Genomic DNA, 21,708 nt, shown 5'->3' with positions numbered 1-21,708 from the left:
GTGCAGGGTGTTTAGGGATGGAGTGTATGGTCAGGTCGCTCAAGATGGCTGTTGCTCCCTGCACATCCCCTGCTCCACCAACACCTGAGTCACCTCCGCCCTACTCACAGGAACGTGCTTTCCCCCTGCCCCTTAGGCCAGAATGGCTTCACCTGCTAGTTTGTTAAAAGGAAACATCGGCCCTGGTGAGGGGCTGTGAGGGAGGTGCCCCGGCTGCCGGTTTCCCTGGTAACTGATGAGCCTAACTAACATTGGTCAATTTCCCCTATAAATGGTAGACCACCCCCCCCCCCACCCCCCCCACCACCGCCACTATAGGAAAGACTGCTGTTGTGTCCTGCTCGCTGGCTGCCTCACACGGTGGGGTGTTGCTCCAGGACCTGGCTTCAGATTTGTAAGTGCCCCTGACCAATAAGCCGTTATGTGTCTGTCGTTGTCTCCCGGGTCTTACTTAGGTCTTGAAGCTGGGCAACTGCAAGGCCTGCAGGCCTGCGGGGCACAGCCCAACAGAGTATTACAGTGGAAACTAATTACATTGATGTGTACAGTTACTAAAAACATTTTTAAGACAAATTTTGATTTAAAAGTGAATGCTTTAGAGGTGAATGTGCTTTAGAGGTGAACGTGCTTTATCAATTTATTAAATAACACGATCTAGCAGGATATCTCATAACTACCATAATTCTGAGTTGTGATGCGTGTGAAGGATGTCTTGCAACGCCTGCAGTGATTGTAAACTGGTAGGAAAATATCCCAAGTGTTGCTAATACAACCGTGGCTTGTTGCATATCCTCAAACTGAGGGAAATGCTAAATTGCAAACGAGGTTAAAGAAAATAAAGATGTAATTTTCACGATCCAAGTTCACAGATGCCTTGAATCCTACCCAGCCCTTGGCCTGCAGGTTAATGACCTTGTTTAGAGTTTGGGAAATCAGTGGCAGGTGGACAAGCTGGTCTCCTCTTTGGACTGAGTCTGGCTTCAGCTCAGGGGCACTCTCCAGGAGCCCAGCAGTCCAGGCCAACAAATCATATCTTTGTTAGCAAATGGTCCCCCCTGCCCTCTGGCCTGGAGTGGGGAAAAAGCCATGCTTTTCCTTTGCAATCTTGGGCGATGAGGGTACCATCAAGGTATCTGGGATGGGATAGAGCAAGCTCGGCAACCTTTTGCAAAATCAGTTTCCGCTCTATAGAAATGTAAGGGCATGGTGTTTCTGACCCCTTATCTCCATCAAGAGTTGGGTCTTGTGAGTCCTAGATCTCTACAGTTATCACAAAGTTTGATTTTTGTCATTACTGGGCACGCCTCATGGTCACTCTACACTCATGAATCACTGGTATTGGACACGATTATTTCTTTTTTTTTAATCAATTTTTTTAGAGTATAGTTGCTTTACAATGTTGTGTTAACTTCAGGTGTACAGCACATTGAATCAGTTATATGTATACCTATATCCACTCTTGTTAAAATTCCCTTCCCATTTAGGTCACCACAGAGCATTGAGTAGAGTTCCCTGTGCTATACAGTAGGTTCTCATTAGTTATCTATTTTATACATAGTAGTGTGTATATATGTCAATCCCGATCTCTCAGTTCATCCCACCCCCCCTTCCCCCTTTGGTAAGCATAAGTTTATTCTCTACATCTGTGACTGTATTTCTGCTTTGCAAATAACTTTATCTGTATCGTTTAGATTCGACATATAAGTGAATATGATATTTGTTTTTCTCTTTCTGCCTTAACTTCATTCACTCTATGACAATCTCTAGGTCCATCCACATCTCTGCAAAGGGCACTATTTCATTTCTTTTTATGGCTGAGTAATATTCCATTGTATATATGTACCACATCTTCTTTATCCATTCCTCTGTCAGTGGACATTTAGGTTGCTTCCATGTCTTGGCTATTGTACATAGTGCTGCAATGACCACTGGGGTACATGTAATCTTTGTGAATTATGGTTTTCTTCAGATATATGCCCAGGAGTGGGATTGCTGGATCATAAGGTAGCTCTGTTTTTAGTTTTTTAAGGAACCTCCATACTGTTCTCCATAGTGGCTGCACCAACTTACATTCCCACCAATAGTGTAGGAGGGTTCCCTTTTCTCCACACCCTCTCCAGCATTTATTGTTTGTTCATTTTTTGATGATGGCCATTCTGACCTGTGTGAGGTGATACCTCACTATAGTTTTGATTTGCGTTTCTCTAATGATTTGTGTTGTTGAGCATCTTTTCATGTGTCTGTTGGCCATCTGCATGTTTTCTTTGGAGAAATGTCTATTTAGATCTTCTGCCCATTTTTTGATTGGGTTGTTTGTTTCTTTGATATTGAGCTGCATGTGCTGTTGGTATATTTTGGAGATTAATCCCTTGTCAGTTGCTTCATTTGCAAATATTTTTTCCCATTCTGAGGGTTGTCTTTTCATTTTGTTTATGGTTTCCTTTGCTGTGCAAAAGCTTTTAAGGTTAATGAGTGGACACGATTATTTCTGATGCCCATGGGTCATCCTACTGATGCTGAAGAGAGTGGGAAGCAAGAGATGAGGGGGGACGTCATCACCAAGATGCGAATTGTAGCCTTGGAAGGGAATAAGGTTACCTGGTGGTGTGATCAAAGTGAGAAGGTGGTCCATGAGGGGCCAGCCTCAAAATAATTTGATTACTGAGAGAACAGGCTTCCAGGACTGGGCAGGCCACAATGTGAATGTGCCACCAAAGGGTCAGATGTCCCCTTGAACTCTTTTGATCTCATAAGTTGGAAACAGCCTGCCTTCACTCTCCCCTCTGAGGACCTGAGAGAAGACGGTGATCTCTTGACCCCTTGGATGGATGTAGGAACATCCCTAACATGAGCTGCCCCCTGTACCAACACCTCCCACTCTGCAGGCCTGGTTCCAGGCCTCCCTCCTCCATGGTTCCTGCCATGGGTAAGGACCCTGTTCTACGGAAGAATCCGTGTACAGCACACCTCTGAATTCTCTGCAGGGATTCAGTGTCTAGGAGGTCAAAGCACATCTTCCCAGCAGTGGTTTTTCTGCATCCAGCCAGGCGGCTCTGATCACATGGAAACCAACTTGGAGTGTCTGCCACCTTGACAATATTTGTCTTTAATTCCTTCACACCTTAAGAAACAGGTTAAATGTATGCTTTTATTGTCAAAAAAGACTTCATGATCGCAGTATGGCAAGGAGCAGAGTTGTGCCTAATCCCAAAGGACTGGGTTGGGTACGGATGCATGAAACGGGCCCACAGTGTAAACGGCGCATACAGTGTGACAGCCTCATTCTGAGTTAAATCTAATGCAAGCTGAAATTAGAAAGTATGGACGTATCACGCTAGTTCTGTTATATTTGCCACCGTTGAACAACGGCATGGATATCACCCTTGGAGGGATACCTAGTGTGAGAACGGGGGAGAGCATCTAATTCATAAGAAATTTTTCCTTCACCAAAGAAGCTACAAATTCAAGGTGTGATTATGAAACAAGGTAAAAATCTGACCTTAGACTAAGAAATCTTGAGATGCAGTGTGTGGGTCTCACGTGCCTTGTTCTACATTTTGAACCTTGGCAATTTGGGGGATGGTGGCCAACAGTGATCAACATTCCAAACCCCAGGCAGACGACCCTGGCTCTGGGCAGGTGCTGACGGATCTACAGAAGCCAAATTCATTGCTTTCCCATGTCTAGATGTGAGACAAACATCACATCGATCTTAATATACGTTAATTATGTTACCAGCAGATGAAACTGATGGCCCGTGTTAGTGAATCAAGCTTCTCCTGTGTTCAGCTGTGTCACATGGGGTGTGTGTGCAGCTATAGTTGCAGGGGGCTGGGAGGCCCCAGTAAAACAGCTCGCTGAGCAGTTGGCCCAGCCCCAGGCCTGTACTGTGAAGGAGAGGTGAGGGCCAGGCTGCTTCAAAGCATGGATTTTTAAATTTTATTTATTAAAAAGAATTTTTTATATATAGTTTTTATTTTTTTAATTTTTATTATAGTTGACTTACAATGTTGTGTTAGTTTTAGGTGTACAGCAAAGTGAATCAGTTATACATATACATATATCCACTCTTTTTTAGATTCTTTTCCCATATAGGCCATTACAGCGTATTGAGTAGAATTCCCTGTGCTACACAGTGGGTCCTTATTAGTTTTCTATTTTATATATAGTAGTGTGTATATGTCAGTCCCAGTCTCCCAGTTTATCCCTTCCTCTCCCTCACCCGCTGGTAACCATAAGTCTGTTTTCTACATCTGTAACTCTGTTTTGTAGATAAGTTAATCTGTACCCCTTTTTTAGATTCCACATATAAGCAATATCATATGATATTTGTCTTTCTTTCTCTGACTTACTTCACTTGGTATGATGATCTCTAGGTCCATCCATGTTGCTGCAAATGGCATTATTTCATTCTTTTTTTATGGCTGAGTAATATTCCATTGTATATATGTACCATCTCTTCTTTATCCATTCCTCTGGCAGTGGACATTTAGGTTGCTTTGATGTCTTGGCTATTGTAAATAGTGCTGCAGTGAACACTGGGGTGCATGTATCTTTTTGAATTGTGGTTTTCTCCAGATATATGCCCAGGAATGGGATTGCTGGATCATATGGTAGCTCTATTCTTAGTTTTTTAAGGAACCTCCATACTGGTCTCCACAGTGGCTACACCAATTTACATTCCCACCAACAGTGTAGGAAGCTTCCCTTTTCTCCACACCCTCTCCAGCATTTATTGCTTGTAGATTTTTTGATGATGGCCATTCTGACTGGTGCGAGGTGATACCTCATTGCAGTTTTGATTTGCATTTCTCTAATAATTAGTGATGTTGAGCATCTTTTCATGTGTCTGTTGGCCATCTGTATGTCTTCTTTGGAGAAATGTCTGTTTAGATCTGCCCATTTTTTGATTGGGTTGTTTGGTTTTTTGATATTCAGATGCATGAGCTGTTTGTATGTTTTGGAGATTAATCCCTTGACAGTTGCTTCATTTGCAAATATTTTTTCCCATTCTGTGGGTTGTCTTTTCATTTTGTTTATGGTTTCCTTTGCTGTGCAAAAGCTTGTAAGTTTCAGTAGGTCCAATTTGTTTGTTTTTATTTCCATTACTCCAGGAGGTGGACCAAAAAAGATCTTGCTGCGATTTATGTCACAGTGTGTTCTGCCGATGTTTTTCTCTGAGAGTTTTATAATATCCAGCATTACATTTAGGTCTTTAATCCATTTTGAGCTTATTTTTGTGTATGATGTTAAGGAGGCTAAGGGGTTGGGTTCTGGCCCGGTTCTGGTCTTCAGCAATTTGGCTAAGGGGTTGGGTTCTGGGCTAAATGAGAGTCGGGAATGCAGGTTTCTAGTTGACTGCGTACCTTAGGAAGAGCAGGACTCCAAACACAGCAGTGACAATCCTTGAGGGTCTGAAACCTCTATTTCCTTAGCGCCTTATAGAGTGGACATGAGGGTCAGCCACATAATCTAGAGCCTCTACCAAGACCTCCCACTGGGCTCCTTCAACAATCTATAGAAGGTGTTGGTTAATGTTCTTGCTCTGAAGAAAAAAAGAGGAACAGGCAGAGAATGAACTCCAAATGGTTTCTACAGCAGGGCCACCACACCTGGGCAATGCTTTTAATTAGCAAGTAAAAAATGCTAAATCTTTTCATGGCCATCTCAATTTAGGATTTGCACACTAGGGGTTGAGGACAGGTGCAACATTTTTGAAAAATCAGGGCTGCCCTGCCTCCTTAGATTTTCTGTTGTAATTTTTCCATATATTTTCTTTCACAAAAAAGAAATGAGTCATTGTTTTCCCTTCAAGTTTGCAGTATTTCCTCTGGGAATACTATTTTGCAAATGGAGAGTGTTAAAGTGGATCCTGAACAGAAGCTGGATCACACGGGGAAACAAGCCAGCATGGGGCAGGATCAAAGGCATGAGAACATCTTTTCTACCACAGGTGGAGACAGGTGGAGCTCCCCATCGTAAATAACCAGGTGTTGGTTATCCTCTTCCTGGATTTTCAGTGGCCATTTTTTAATTGCAGTTTGACTTCTTTCTAGCACCTGACACATGCCTGCCCAATTGCTGGCCAATGGCCTCTGCAAAGTAGACCCAGACCAACCAATGTTAAACTAAGGAAAAATACATTTGGAAGGTCAGCCTGCCCAATGTAGCCATACAACGAAGCATCCTCAAAACAAAGTGATTCCTGGCTTTTTTGGCCCCTGTTTGGTATAACTGAGATGGGGTGTGAATTACTGATAGGCTGATTCTTAGTTTAGGGCTTGCACACGGCACCGGTAGGAAAACCATGGTCTGTAACTTAGGTGAAGATTCCCAGACCCCTCCTAGCAGTAGTCCGGCTCATCTCACAGTGCCTTGGTATTTTCTGAGCGACTCAGGCCCCCACTCCATCATCTGGCCCTGTCATTTGGCCTGAGTGGGCTCTCTTGGACACTCATAATATAACCTTTTGATGAATTTCATCCTTTGGCCAAAGGTGAGAGGAGGCCATGGAATTAGCAAGTCGCATTTACTTGGAATGTAATAGGTTTTTGATTATCTGGGAACTGTGGTTATTGTGGATTTTTGGAAAACAAAGTTCCTCACAAGCCAATCCTCACTCAAAAAGTCACTGGAGAAAGTCGCAGTTCCACTTGTAAAATCATTTTATTGGTATAAATATACATATGCATAAAATACCTTCAGCGTGTATGTAAGTGAATATTTGTGAAATGTCTTCAAAAGTAGTAGTTTGATTTTTTTACAGGTGTCAAAGTATTCTCTCTTAATCACACGTTAAAAGCTAATATGCAGACAGAAATTAAAGGCCTTCAAAAAACACGAATATTCATAAAACCTCATTCCAGTCAACTATATACATTAATCTGGGCACATGGTAGAATCAGCCACGGGCCTTTCACTCGGTTCTTAACTTGCTCGTTGATGGTATCACAAAGGTCACCAGACCAAGTTAAAATGTACAATTCCACATCGGGAAGGAAGAAGTTCCCCATGGGAGAATGCAAAAACCATACCCAAGATCTAATATATATAATTTATACAAATTATTAGTGTGCTCTGTTAATATAATTACAGTGTGCAATTGCATACATCAAGAATAAATTGCTCTATCAAGTGCAGATTTGACACAGGTACGTGCAGCAGTACCCCAGGGTCAGCTGGATGGTGTTACTTGTGAGTTTGTGTCCAGTTACTTTGTTTACCTCCCACAACTCATCTTACAGGGCAAACTGTAGCTGCCTCAGAGAAATTCAAGTAGGGCCCATGGGATAATTGCTGGCATTCACTGAAGGCATATGAAGGAATGCATAGAAATCAAATGCTAAGGGTTGGGAGAAGATCAGACATGTGCTTTGATTACCGAGAGATGGATCTGTTTCAGTTTTGGTGAGGGGGGGGTGGGGTGGGGAAGGACAAAGGAAAAAGCACCAAGAGAAGATGCTTAGGAAGTAGGAAGAGGTGTTGCCCTTGGTTCCTCTCTGATGGCCAGCAAACGCACCCCGCATGGTAAGACTTCTACGTGGGTGACCGTTACACAAAAATAAACTCTTTTTCTGCTTCTTCCCCAGAGTCACTGGATTTGCTGCCTTGCTGGCCATCTTTACTGGAGGACCACTGCTTTTGTTCTTGACACTCCTGGGCCTGCTGGCCCCAGCTTCTCCTGGACACTGAAACAGAAAGGAAAGGAAGTCATTATAGTTGATGAACAAGAAGATGCCAGTGGCCTGAGCAGTAATGGGGTGAGATGCAGGGGCCCCGAAGAGTGGGAGGGTTCGGGATGAACTTGCTCAAAAGCAACTTGCCAAGTACATTTCAAGACTCTAGACAGAAATTAAAAACAAACCAACAAAACAAAACAGAAAAACCCCAGTCTATGAGAGGGTGAGCCTCTCATAGATGTGGTTGACCATCTGAGGGCAAGGACCCCAGGAGGTGAGGGTGTGGGTGGGAGCGAAGGGAGAGGCCAGGAAGGAGGAGCACTGAAGCCACTGTGCCCCAGGTGAGCTCCTCAGTCACAGATGCCCCCTCATGCAGCACAGGAAGCAGAGCCCTGAGGTGGACCATTCAGGGTTGGCCATCCCTGCTTCAGGGACGGGATATAAGCAGAGGCCCTAGTAATCCTTGTCAGGGTTTTCTATGTCTTAGAAAACTTCAGTTTCACTCGCTAGGAAATGAATCGTCTTGTAGAGATGAATTAATACTGCCTATATTCAATCCTCTAGGAACCAGCCTCCAGGTAAAAGAACTGCCATTTTTGTTGCCTGTTTCGATCACATATAAATATGAAGGATCTGCTGTGTCTCTACAAAGCAACGAGAGAACAAGCACCGGACTGAGCCTTTGTGATGTGTCCTGCCCGGCGCTCTGTTGTTCACAGCTACGGGGTAGGTTCCATAAAACTTGGAATCGGGATTTAACCCAAATCTTTCTCCAAAGCCCATGTCCTTTCCAACTAGATCATAGCTTCACTGCTACTATACCTTGGGAAAGGTTCAGATGCCACATTCCAGCATGACTGTTAAGGGTTATTAAATATTACTCACCAAGTCTATTGTAGAGACACCACTTAAGCTAAAAATACCAAACCCATGCACTTTGTGTGGCTTGAAAGAGTACAGCTACCTCACTACTCAGAAGTTTAAATGATCCAGCCAGGAACATAGTCCTGGAAAAGCAAGAGGATTCATTTGATTCTTCTAATCATTTCGATGTTAGCATTATGCTAAAAAACTCATCTTGGATAATTAAATGTTTACTCTGCTAAAGAATGGTGTTTCAGGAAGTGAAAGCTCATGAAACCTAATAGTCAAAATGCAAACATAGTAAAGTACTTCTCCTGCCACTCCTGCTGTCAGGGCCAGATTCTGACCTCTAGACAATAAAAATTTAAGTTTCGTTAATTACATTAAATTGAAATTACTCAATTCTGAAAAGGAATAAACTTTCAAATCTCACCATACAAGTAAGTAATTAAAAAAAATTTTTTGACTTCTTTTTACCCAACAGCTTTGAGCAAATTCTCAGATGGAGGGGAAAAGCAATGAAAAAATGATATATATTTTTATTTTTTAGCTTGCATTGGGTAAAAAAATTAAATGTGTTTGTTTGGTCCTTTGAAAGTTGTTAACAAGCCAGGTTTTGGAAAAGTAAATAATTTTCTATAAATAGTTTGCCCTTTATCACAAAGCCAATTTGATAGTATTCAATAAGACTCAAAGTATTTAAGTTCTCAACTTGTGTGTGTATTATGAACAGGAGTTAATAGAGAAAATTTATCATATTTTCATCTTGAAATACTGTGCAATAAATAATCTAACCTCATAGTAGAGTATTACTAGTGAAAACTGCTAGGAAATTTTATTCATTCATTTTAAAACTAAAATAAGTATTACTCAAAACTTTCCAACACTACAAGCTCTAAGGAAGAAATAAGTATGGTGATGCAATGCTCATTTGTCTTCAGAGCAAACATATTAGCTTTTATTCTTAGATTAAAACTTTTCATCCTTCCCAATATTTTAGGCTTTCTCGAAATCCCAGGTCTAATTGATGTTACATGATATGACATCAGACTACTCTCTAAAAATGGAGAAATTCACGCAATCAAATATGTTTCTGTCACAGATAAAAACCGAGAACCCTGGACCAGGGCTAAGCGAAACTGAGAGAAATCCAACACAGGAATCTTCCCTGCAAAAAGTAAGATTGTCCTTTAGCCACCATCCAAGTGACACTAGTATTTGAGTCCTCCAGGGATGGGGAGTGGGTGGGGGTCAAGTTAACAGGCTGGTTTCTGAGTTGGTACCAGTCATGAAAGCAAACATTTTAATTTGTCCGACATAGTCACTGAGAGGAATAATGACATGCTCTTTCTGGGGGACTGTCAAAGCAGTTCACTAGGGTGGTACCATTATCTAAAAATTTATTCTAAAAATATTCACTGTCATTGATTTAACTCTACCAATTGGGAATGTGACAATGAGTCTAGTACCAGGCTGACATTTTCTTTGTATCATAGGTAGGCACCTTTCTTGGATAGGAAAACTGAGGCATGGTGAGATCAAGGAACTAGTTGCACAACTAACTTTGAGTTTGGAAGCCAAAGCACACAGTATTAGTCCAGATCACTAGTGCAGACAACTTTGTAGGGGGAATGTTCTTTGTCAGGCTTGTTTTCCAGCCTTTAGGCAGCATGTGATTAGGATGTTAATTACAATTATATTGAAGTAGGTTCAATATTTCTGAATTTAGACTCTTAGGCAGCCTGCTTTAATGTGTGAATTCTTACATTAAAGAAGTGCAGTAAAACAATCTAATTTCTTTTATACTGTAAAGTGCTGGAACATCTCTATATATGTCTATACACATATTTATTACCGTTCCAGGTACCATTAAAATTATAAAAGATACCTGAGTAAGTAAACAGGCAATGTATTCAACAGACACTCCATGTATATTCATATCCTATCTACAGTGGCGATAACTGGCCTAGAGAGGCTCAAATGTGAAATCTGTCATTCTTGAAGATGATCTGATTTTGCGTATATATATATATATATATATATGCAAATACATATATATGCTAATTTTAAAGCTTCTGAAATGTGCATATAAATTCAGAATTAGAGATTCATATAAAAATTTGAGCTTTTCTTCATTTTAAGCTCCACTGACCTCCATATTTCCCAGGAGAAAACATTATGATGACCTTAAAATAATACTCAGTAGTCGGCCCTGGTTTCTTAATACTTTCTGGCAAGGGCCCAAAGTGCCAACCAACCATTAAATTTCTTTTGAAGAATTCACGTAGGGGGTAGTAGAACCCAGATCTGTGAAAAATGGGGAACAGAGCACTGGCTTACAGACAATAATATCTGTTGGCTATAGGCTGAATTATGGAAGAAGCAAGTGATATATATAAAAGGAATCTCACAATAAGATGGCCTGTACACATAGAATACATTACAATGCATACAAAGCCAAAACCAACTATTTTCTTCAAGAAAATAGGACATACTCTAATGAAAACATCACAGCTTATGAGTAAACGTAGCGAGGAAATGATATGAAATGCATATCACTTGATGCAGTTACAAGTACTTCCAGGAAAAGAAAGTAAGCATTTTACCTGTCACATCAATATTAAAATAGCCACACAATTAAAACATAATAATCATGATAAAAATAGGTAGCATGCTTTGAGAACAATAGCCTCTGTTTCACGCATACATTTAGGAAAATAAGAAAGCTATTTTAGCATAAACAAACAAAGCTGTTCTTAAAGAAAAGTACACACTGTGGTTTAACAGAATTGCTCTGCTGAACGCTATTGGTTAACCAGGAAACTATGCAGAAAGACTGCTACGCAGTTCTCAGGGGTGAAGACAAGTGCTGGGAATCGGCACTAACAAAACAGGATTAAAATATTATACATAAAATTACTTTAATTGAAGCTCCCGTAAAAATTACATTTTTGGTTTCCTGTCCATAGTTCAAGAAATCAAGGCAGCAAAGCAAATCAAGATGGTCCTATTGAATTCCATCAAAATTTGATGCAGCCCATCACAAAGAGGTCATGAGAAAATCAGAGAGACACAGAAGTTCTCGCCTGTCTAGGATTTGGCTTATCTCTGGCTTCATCTTAGTTTAACTCAAAGCCTCGCTGGCTGATCCATGTGGTACTGGCAGGCGGGCTCCTCGTCTGTGTGTTGTATAAAGTGCTCTAGTGGCCTCTTGAAGAAGGAACATTACTTTGTATCAAGGGTGCTTTGTTACTAACAAGTGATATGAGTCAACTGATGCAATAGTTCAAATGTAAATTTCCAAAATCTAGAAACATCTATGTAACCTTGGGTGTCCTTATCAAAACTTCTGATTTCATATACTCTAAGAATTAATTCTCTCCAGAAGATAAGTGTCTTAGGTGTTCATTTATGTAATTTTTCTGTGACTTGAAGACAACTGATTTTCTTAGAAAATCTCTTGCAGGGAAAAGAGTTACTGTAATCGTGTGTCTATGAACACACCTACCACAAAGGAAGTACTTTAAAAGTGAAGGACCAAGCTGGTTGGTTTCCTCTAGGGCAAGTGCTGCTCGGCCCAAACAGAATGGTCCATGCGTATCTACAGACTACGGACTTCGCTTTATGTGGTGGGCATGTCCTTAACTCCACCCTGTCATGTGGCTAGTGTGCGCCAGGCCTCCAGGCAAGTCAGAGTACATGGCTCATCCAACAGTACTGGCCAAGAAGGCTGATTCCAAATGCTGTTGCTCGTGGGGGGCTGGTAGATGTTTTCTTTGTGTTTAAATCTGTCGAGGAAAGTCCTCAAAGACAGTAGTTCCTACTTGAGAAATCATAACTCACTGGGCTACTAAGCTCTAAGGTGGGAGAGGTTTATCATCAATAATCAAGTGCTAAAGTTTGAGAATGGTTTAGCCTTTTAAAATAAAGGGAAATAAAGTTTGAGAATGGTTTAGCCTTTTAAAATAAAGGGAAATTATCCCTATTATAAGGTCACTTCCAGTGCCCTTCCCTCTTGAGGGATGTGGGGTTATGGCTAGACTGCGTGGCTGTGGGCACTTTATCCTTGGAGCCAAGACACTCATATGTTAACATCATATGTTAACCTCTGATAGTTTTACAGAAAGAAATAAAAGCCGCCTTCTAAGGGAAAAAGTCCCTTAAGGAAATTTCACATACCAGAATTTTATATTTTTTCTTTTATGATACTAAAATTTCCTTTAAAAGACTTTTCAAGTCATATTTATAAAAAGTTATTAACCAGGGAGATGATGAATGGTCATAGAAAAGCCATTTCCTCTCTGAATCAGCAGTGCTTGTTCTAAAATTTCCCATTGGAGACGAAAGCTGATTTAAAATCCGTCTCCTTTTTCTCTCCTAGGACTGTCCTCACCTGAAAATAACTTTACAGAATTTACTACAGTGTCAAACGGCAGAGAGAAGTTATTGAGTAACTGCTGTGAAATAGTATAAATTGTTCCTAGAGGTTGAAAAGTTAATTGGTACTTTTCCTTTCTTACTAAAGGGTCATCAAATGTCTGCTAAAAGATCACGTGCATCCTTCCCTAAAAGAGTGTAAGGTAAGGTGTTAGACCAACATTCTCTAAAGGGTAAACTGTGCTACTCTAAGAATTTCTGACCCCATCCCAGTTGAAATCTAAGAGAAGAGTAAAGAGAGAAAGGGAGAGAATAGGAGACATGACCCTGAATATAAAAATAAACCTCCAGGATCACAGAAATTTGAAAGGACAAGTCACCATACTCCAAAGTAACTTGATCCTCCTCATAAGAATTTCTAAATTTAGATTTTTAAGTCAATACTTTTTGCCCCCAATGGAAGGACCATCCCGTTGCCATTTAGAGAAAAAAAAACCAGTTTATGAATAATCCCTGACCCAGTCCCAGGATAGAAGTTACTCAATTAAAGTTTGTTTTTGTTAGTGCCAGTTCATAAGCTTTGGGACAGTGAGGGATGATAATTGAAGACTCTAACCATTTGTTGGCTGTGACCTCCTGTGCCCAATTGCATTCACTTCCTCTTCTGCAATGGTGGAGTACAGTTTTGAAGGTCTTTTCCCTCTACTGGAAGGCTTGCCACTGTCATGATCTGAATGCCTTTTGTAATAATCTCCTCTTTGCACTACTGAGGAAAAGGGATTCATTTTACCCTTTGTAGTAGCAAATAACATCATGTTGACATTAATATTAAAAAATATTAATCTATAAAACTTAAATATCAGCTTACCCACCCCACTTAAGATTCAAGGAACCTCCAGTGTTGGTCCTGAACAGATATACCATTATCTACAGAATTCAACAGCCAACATTATGGAAATGTCGTGCAAAATGAGGTGAGCGCTGAGTCTGCCCCCAAAAGGTACTAATAAAAAGGCCCCCGCATTACCATTTCGATCCCAAGATGGATTAACGAAAGTCACATTCACTATGGAATAATCCAGAAGAATCACAGCCATTTACCTGTTTCAGAAATGAGTTGGGCACGCTAGTCCAAAGGGAGGCACAGAACAAGGAAATGAAGTAACCAGCATGAATCATGTACAAGAAAATAGGAATGAGCACAGCAGGAACATTTTTCTAAAGAAAAAGAGAGGGCTCACAAGGGCTCTCCTTCCTGGGCCAGCTTAGTGGACAAGCTGAAAAATAAACTGAAATCAAAATATTACCACCTCAGACATGTACAGACCGTGCTCAGACCTCACCTAGATTTTCAGTCCACTTTCAGTATCTTACAAACCGTGCTCAGACCTCACCTAGATTTTCAGTCCACTTTCAGTATCAAGCGATCTCGGTGACTAACTTATCCTGGATGCCAGAGGGGAAAGCAGTGGTCTCCCCGGCTCTACAGTCTTTAGCTGGAAAGATGGGGTCACGAACCATCCATAGTATTTGCTGCTGGGGAGAGTGAGGAAGGGAATCAAACATCTATCCCTGAAGCTATGAAATGTTTGAGAAGCAACTCATTCATTCCTAAGTTCCTGGGGAAAGAACACCTGAATTTTTCAAAGCAGCAACGAGCACACGAGCAGCATCCAGTATTTCACCCGCTCCGTTAACCAGAGGCTCCATGGTACGTGCTGTTACTCATGAGGCTGGCGGGTGACTCTAGGCCTTGTCTGATCATATAGCCAGGCGTCTTAGAAAACATCATTTTTCAAAAATGTTAAGCAATTATTTCTTGTTCAACCTTCTCCCCCTTTCTTTTTAATCCTTCCATATTTCCAATGGCTTTTTGATGAGGTGAGCATTCCTACTTACCCCTACCACCCCTCCATGCCTCCCTATTTCTCTCCAACAAAATTCTCTCAGGCATTTTCAAAGCTTCCTTATAAGTAAAGATGCAAAGTCAGCAGTGGCAGAAAGAAGGGCAAATGAGGGGTGGGGCTGTGTGGTGTGAGTGGTCCTATCAGGACACTCGCTGGCTCCAGTCCCTCTGACCTGGCACCACCAAAGTTTCCTCTTCCTACACCAAGACTTCCAAAGGCCGTGGCTGTAACACCAAGCCCTGTATTTATCGATTACCCCGTGTGAAATGACTATACGTGTCAGCCATTGTTCATGGCTTTAGCTTCTCTGACAGAAGTGGTCTGTCAGCTTTGGTCAAAAACCCCACCTTTTTAAGTGTATAGCCAACAGGTGAGTGAAGCTTGCACCCACCAAGGAAATCTGCAGAATGGAGATGAGAAAGCAGGCTGTGTTAGTTTTCATTCGACTCCCAATTAACAAAGACAGTACTCACAAACACTTTCTATTAACTTCAACCCAAGACCATCATGAAGAAAAGAAAATGGCCCAAGGGAGGAAGATGTCAGAGCGGTCAAAGAATTCTAAAGCATCAAACAATAAAATAAAACCAAGCAACTCGAAACCACACTGAGAGCTATCTGGACATGGGTGACGATGGCTCTAGAATTTCTTTACAGGTGGGGCTTAGAGATGGCAATTACATTCCACTTTATGAAGGACAGAACCCTAAAGGCAACTGTGCATTGAACAGAATGGGAGGAGTGGGGGAAAGACCTGGTGGGGTGCGGAAGACGCCCCGAACACACCTCGCCTCCACTGATACCGACATTTGATCTGATTCTGGGAGATGAGATTCAAGTCCCGGGACTACCTTGTTCTGCTCCCACCTCAGCAAATTAGAAGGAACACACTGGTGCCATGATGCGCTGAGGGCACCCATGCAGATGACACACTTCTGAGAATGAGGCTCATCTGACCTCACGACTGAGCGAGCTAACTAGCCACAGGGTCTCCCAGGCCTGTGCCAGCCGCTCCTGAACCATAGCAACGGTGACTGACGAGGTGACTGACAACCAGGGGGAGCTCTTCTGAGCATGGTGGGACCTAGAAACCTACAGGTAGCAACCAAATGCGTCACAAAACAATGTGCGTACACTTCTAACACACTGGGAGTTCAGGAGCATCTAGAGATGATTATTACAAGATCTTTGGGCTGAGTGTCTCCGTTACGCTTTTATTCCCTGTATATGGTCCTCCTTGAAGACCCAGTGTCACCAACAATGTTGAATCAAGTTTCTGAACAAAGTACTGCACTGGTTCCAAAACTTAATCCAAGGGACGCTGAGCTGACCGACAAACTCTAGGATATAAGTTGAGTCCAAGATTAATTCCTTCCGCTTGAAATGACTCTCCTTGCGGAGAGCTCACTCAGAGGAAACATGTCTTACCTTCCCGGGAAAACGTCCTGGGACTGGGCTGTGGGCTGCCCTGGCTATCTCTTTCCTTGTCCGAAGGAACCTTTTTCAGGACAGGCGGAAGAAGAGCGACTTTAGGGGAATCCGGGCTGGATGGAGAGTCTGGGATGTCCTCTACGGAGACACAAAGACATGAATCAACCTGTCTCACAAACTGGATTCCTAAAGCTATAAGCTGGGTTAATCTTTAAAAACAAATGACGAATAATCTTTTAAAAAGCAGCAGAGAATTTTTCTGGCCAAAAACTAGCTTCATAGCTCAGTGAAGTAAACAATAGAGAGAAAAATAATGAAAACTTACGAAGAGTTAAAATTTGCAGATGTGAATCTATCTTGCATATAGAATTTCAATTTCAGTGAGCTGGTGTTTGAAAATTAGACTGTAAGTGAACTGAACACTCCCTCTGCCTCAAACACAGAGGCTATTTGATTCTCTTAAAATACGTGATAGTTATAACCCATTGCCTTTACCTGTTGTCAAATCCAGTAAAGTGGTCACCACGTGTATATAATATGTATTTGCGCTTCCAGGAGTGGAGGTGCACGTACCCACACACACATACTGAGATCAGTAAGAATAACTTAGAATCATGCACTTTGAGAACCAGAAAGGACTGTGGTGAGCACTGTATAACTGGAGAGATTGAATGACCTGCTAAGCTAAAAAGATGGCAAAATAGGTAGGATTAGAACTCTCGTCTCTTAATTCTAAAGGCCGTCCTGTTTCAGTCTAATTGAAAGGATTAACTGCATTGCACTCCTTTCTCTGCTCTATCACCTGCAAAGTAATTCTCAGTTTGGTGTGTGTGTGGGCCGGGCTGTGGTATACACAGACGGTAGGGCTGTGTGCCCATGACATGTTATTTACAACAACAGCCCCATAGTTTGCCAAGCCCTGTTCTAAACCCTAAATATTTCACAGGCTATGGGATTAAAAACACAGCAACATATGCGTTCCCTATTTGTGGCCCTCATCCTTAAACTGTGGCCTTCTGAAGGGTCGGAGCACCAGGACACAGCTTTCAGGAAGCTACACTGAGCCCTGTGAAGGGGTCAGCACCCCACGAGGCTGCTTTATCCATCCTGCCTCCGAGCCGTAGCCCTGAGCGCAAGGACAGTCCCTGAGTGGGTGACCTCAGGGCTGAATGAAGGCACCCTTCAGCCTTTGTCACTGTGGCAGGTTTCTCACGGCCCCTCCCGCACACACGCCCCCTCCACGTTCACCAGCCGCCCTGGAAACCAGCTGTGGAGGCCCGGTCGTGGTGTCACTTCCTGACCAGCAAAACCCTTACCAGGCCGCGAGGCGGTTCTCGGTTTCTGCGGGATGGTGGGCCGCACCGACAGGCTGGGTTTGGGGGACTGCAGGAGGGGCTTCGGGCTGGTGGGCCTGCTGGAAAGGCTCCGGGACCTGGAGCCCGCCTCCACCTTGAGCTCTGCTTTGGTGTTCTTTTCTGGCGTTCCCAAACCGAAGCGGTTCTCTGGATGCACTTTAGGCACTTTTAAAATGAAAATGGGTACAAAAAGCACTTCACTGTAAAAACTCAAAGGTGAAAAAACCAGTCCTTTGAAGGTAGAGGTCTGGTGCAAACTGCTATAATGGTTTCTTGTCATTTCTCATCAGATATTTTATTTAATTGAAGTATAGTTGACTTACAATATTATATTAGTTTCACGTGTACAACATAGTGACTCAATACTTTTATAGATTATACTCCATATATAACGTACTATTAAAATATTGGCCATATTCCCTGTGCTGTACATGACAGCCCTGTATCTTATCGTGTACCTAGCAGTCTATACCTCTTAATCCCTATCTTGCCCCTCCTCCCACCCATCACCCCACTGGTAACCACTAGTTTCTTTTCTGTATCTGTCATCAAAGATATTTTAGAACAGGAACATGCTATTCTAGCATGTTTTCAGAATCAGAACACCCTGGTGGAAGACAAAAATTCTTGCTAGAAAAGTGGTGAATTTGGTGGTGCTCTTCCGATCACCCCTGACTATTCCAGAGATGATGAGCCTCATAGTTAATAGGGCACATGTCCATATGAGTGTATAGGGGGAGAGCAGGCCTCAGTCCATTTGAAGCCATCAGATCTTCCTTAGATCTGGCACAAGGTACAGGTCTAACCAAGTGCAGGTGCCTCCGTTCTGGAGCACAATCAGTTAGGGGTCTGGCTGCAGGTCCTGGGAGAGGAGCGCTGTGCCGATGCCCAGAACCTCAAGTCTAGTGAGAACCACTCCAGGAGTATCAGCTCATGCCCCGCCTCCATAGCTTTTGCTGCCTTAATTATCCAGATAAGAGGCAAAAAAGAGCCAGTTGAATATGAGTTTTAGCCCAACTCTTACCTTATGAAGATGCTAAAGCCAAACACAAGAACGTCAAACAGTAAAATGAGGTAATTTCTGCACAATTTACAAGTTACTCGCCAGTGTGCATCTAAAGTATCTTACTCTCTTTCTGCACCTGAAAAGTCCGAGGGTCAAAGGAAATCGGATATTCAGGAATATTCAAGCTGAAAGAAAAGAGCATCCCCTCATGTCAGTTAAAGGGCCTCCTCCCATATACCATGTACGGCCTATTTTTAAATCATCAGTAAAACAGAAACAGATTCATAGATACAGGAAACAAGCAGGTGGATTCTAGAGAAGAAATGGGTAGAGGGATGAGTGAAATTAGGTGAGGGAGATTAAGAGGTCCAAACTTCCAGGGACAAAATAAATGCGTCACAGGGATGAAACGTACAGCATGGGGAATACAGTCAGTGATTTTGGTATAACTTTGTACAGTGACAGATGGTACTTATCGTGGTGATCATTTTGTGATAGAAATATCAAATCACGGTGGTGTGCACCTGGAACTAACACAGTGTTGTAGGTCAATTATACTTCCATAATTAATTAAATTAATTCATCAGCCATGATGAACAGAACAAGGAAATGAAGTAACCAGCATGACTAATGTACAAATGCCCACAGTTTAGGAGTTCTTCTCAATGAAGTCTCTTCCCTTTAGGAAACAGGGAAAGGTGCCCTGCCCAGGTGCCAGGCTACTATGGTGGGAGGTGTCGGGCAGGTGAAGGGCTGTGGTCTTTTAGGTGAAAGCTGAGAACATGTAACACAGAGGCCCATCCTTGCTCTCCATCTTTATTTGCCTTCTGTCAATCACATTTGAGGCATGGAATCAGACCGTGTTTTTCTTAAGGGGGTGACGGCAATGGCCTGACTTACCTGCCCCACCTCCATCCAACCGTTCTGTGCTGCTCAAGGCCAGGCTGGAAGAATCCTGGGAGATGGCATCATTTCCAAGTTTCTAAAAAATTCAAGTGCCCCGCCCCAAAAGTGCACAGTTTTTTAAAGTGTAAGAAAAAGAACGAAGCAGATAATAACTGGCAACAAATAATGGCTCCTTAACTCTACTGTCATTACACTGACTGTGTCCGACCTCCCCATCTCCCTGAGGCTCTGCTGCTGGGACAAAACCATGAGACATGCTCTGTTCTGTGTTTACAATCAGGGCTCTGGGGTCCACGGTGCGGCCAGTTCCCTCAGGATGCTCCCCATGGACAGAGGGGCGGGGCCACAGGGAGCCAGTGGGCGTGGTGCCGTCTCTTGTTTTTCTGATTGAACACCTAGGCGGGCTCTGCAGCCCCTGAGGCTCCACGTGATGGGGTCACTGATATTCTAATTGTTTCCAGGACCCTCTCCAGATTGGGTTCCACTGATCTAAAAGCAGTGGAAACCTTCCCAACCTCAGTGTACAAAATAGGTAGGAAGGGGCCTGAAATGGGCAGGGTCTTCCCTGCCACTGAGGCAGAAGCACTAGACACACGTGTATAGTTTAGGAGAGGCAAGTATAAATAGGTCTGAATTAATTTTTTTTAAATCTGCAGGTGGGAAGAGTTTATGATGGCAAAGACAAGGAAGGTGAGATGGCGAGGGAGGAATCAGCCTCTGCTTTATGGGGCAGGAAGTCCACAAGAGCGTGAGGCATTTAGACACAAAAAAGATACGAAAAAACAAAAAAAAAGGCTAGCGTTTGCTCAGGGATACCCGAGAACCCTATTGGCAGAGATGACCCACACCTGCCTCCCGTCTAAAAAACAAAAAAAGCGGGGCGGGTGGACCAGGAGGCATGAAGATTCCTAAGACAGTTCGAGCTTCGGCCTGCCGGTTCCTGCTCAACTCACGCTTCTGACAAACCTAAAAAGCAAATATCTGCTGCCAGTTCCGAGCTTTAAATTGTTTCCGATGACACAGGAGAGATGATCTCAAACACAGTTGAGATCTGCCTCGTTACAATCTGACACAGCCGCGCATCCGCCGGGAGTGCCAGCTGTGTCAGGAGGGAGGGGGAGCGTGGCAGGAGTGCCGAGGGATTTCTCAGCGAGCCTATGGAAGTTCCACTTTCACTAGTGGTGGTTACTGAGGTCTCAGAGGAAGTGTGTACACAAGTACCACAGCGAGAACGGCACGTTATTTGACATCATTATGGAAAAGTGACCCCAAGGAAGGGAAGCCCCGTGCCAGGGGCAGCACGTGGAGCCCTCTGAGTCCTGACGTAAGTCCGCAGGGCCAGGGGCTAGCCATGAACTGCCAGCCAAAACCAGCAGGGGGCGCTTTACTGCCCCCCCCCCCCCCCCCCCCCCCCGCCCCCAGCCCCCAAGCCGTCTAGAGGCTGGGCCAAACCGGTCCTCAGATGCAGAGTGCCTGACCTAGCCTTTTATAGCTTCTTAGAAGGCAGGGGCGTGGGTATCCAAGCTCAGATAAAAATGATAAAGTGGAGTATTTAAACAGGGCCAGGAATGAAGAGAGGTTAAGTTTGTGCCCTGAGCGCCTTGCTTAAGGAGAAACTGCCTTTTAGGCTCATGCAAGTGCAGGGCTGGCATCTGAGAGTAAGGGCCTCCTTAAATTTTATACCCTGGGCACCTCAATTGCCTACATTTAAAATCTAATCCTAGGAGTTGTTTTCACTTTTTCCTTCCAGGCTTTCTGAGGTAGTTATAAATCCCCAAAATGCCTGTGCGGAATGAGGATGAAATAACCTGAAGTCAATTGTCTCTGAGTGCAGGCAGCTGACGAGGTGGCCCCAGGAGAAAAGATGTGGCCGCTAAGCTTTCAATACCTGTTACTCTCCTTTGTTAATAAATAATAAACACCATACTTTCATTTTCAGTTCTTTCTATGAAAATATATGTATTTTTTAATAAACACATATATTAAACGTAAGTAGGGAAAGAGAATTACTCCAGATGAAAGTGAAGGCTATATATATACATTCACACACATATATTATATATATATATATAATATATATATTTATCATAGTATATTCACTTCTGGTGCCTATGTTGCTAACTTTATAGGGAACACAGTCATGGAATTTTAGGGGAAAATATTCTAAAACTCATTTTCAAAAC

General features: G+C 42.8%; 1 protein-coding gene across 7 annotated transcripts in view; it reads right to left on the bottom strand.

Annotated features, from left to right (window-relative positions):
• Positions 1-6,141: 6,141 nt before the first annotated feature.
• The window catches only part of CARMIL1 (capping protein regulator and myosin 1 linker 1), a 353,818-nt gene continuing 338,251 nt past the window's right edge, over positions 6,142-21,708 (bottom strand). For 2 of the 7 annotated variants that reach the window (XM_079933705.1, XM_079933707.1), the window contains exons 34-38: positions 19,520-19,601; positions 17,575-17,778; positions 16,256-16,396; positions 13,537-13,686; positions 6,142-7,688 (exon numbers count right to left, since the gene is read on the bottom strand). In XM_079933705.1, the coding sequence (XP_079789831.1) occupies positions 7,552-7,688; positions 13,537-13,686; positions 16,256-16,396; positions 17,575-17,778; positions 19,520-19,601 (714 nt within the window). In that variant the 3' untranslated portion in view covers positions 6,142-7,551. Of the gene's footprint in view, positions 7,689-13,536; positions 13,687-13,762; positions 14,454-16,255; positions 16,397-17,574; positions 17,779-19,519; positions 19,602-21,708 lie in introns of those variants that run through there. The other 5 variants (XM_079933710.1, XM_079933709.1, XM_079933706.1 and 2 more) reach the window with 4 other exon arrangements.

Source organism: Stenella coeruleoalba (genome assembly GCF_951394435.1).
Source record: "Stenella coeruleoalba genome assembly, chromosome: 10".
In the NCBI taxonomy this organism is placed as follows: Eukaryota; Metazoa; Chordata; class Mammalia; order Artiodactyla; family Delphinidae; genus Stenella; species Stenella coeruleoalba.
This window is presented reverse-complemented; position numbering and strand designations above follow the sequence as displayed.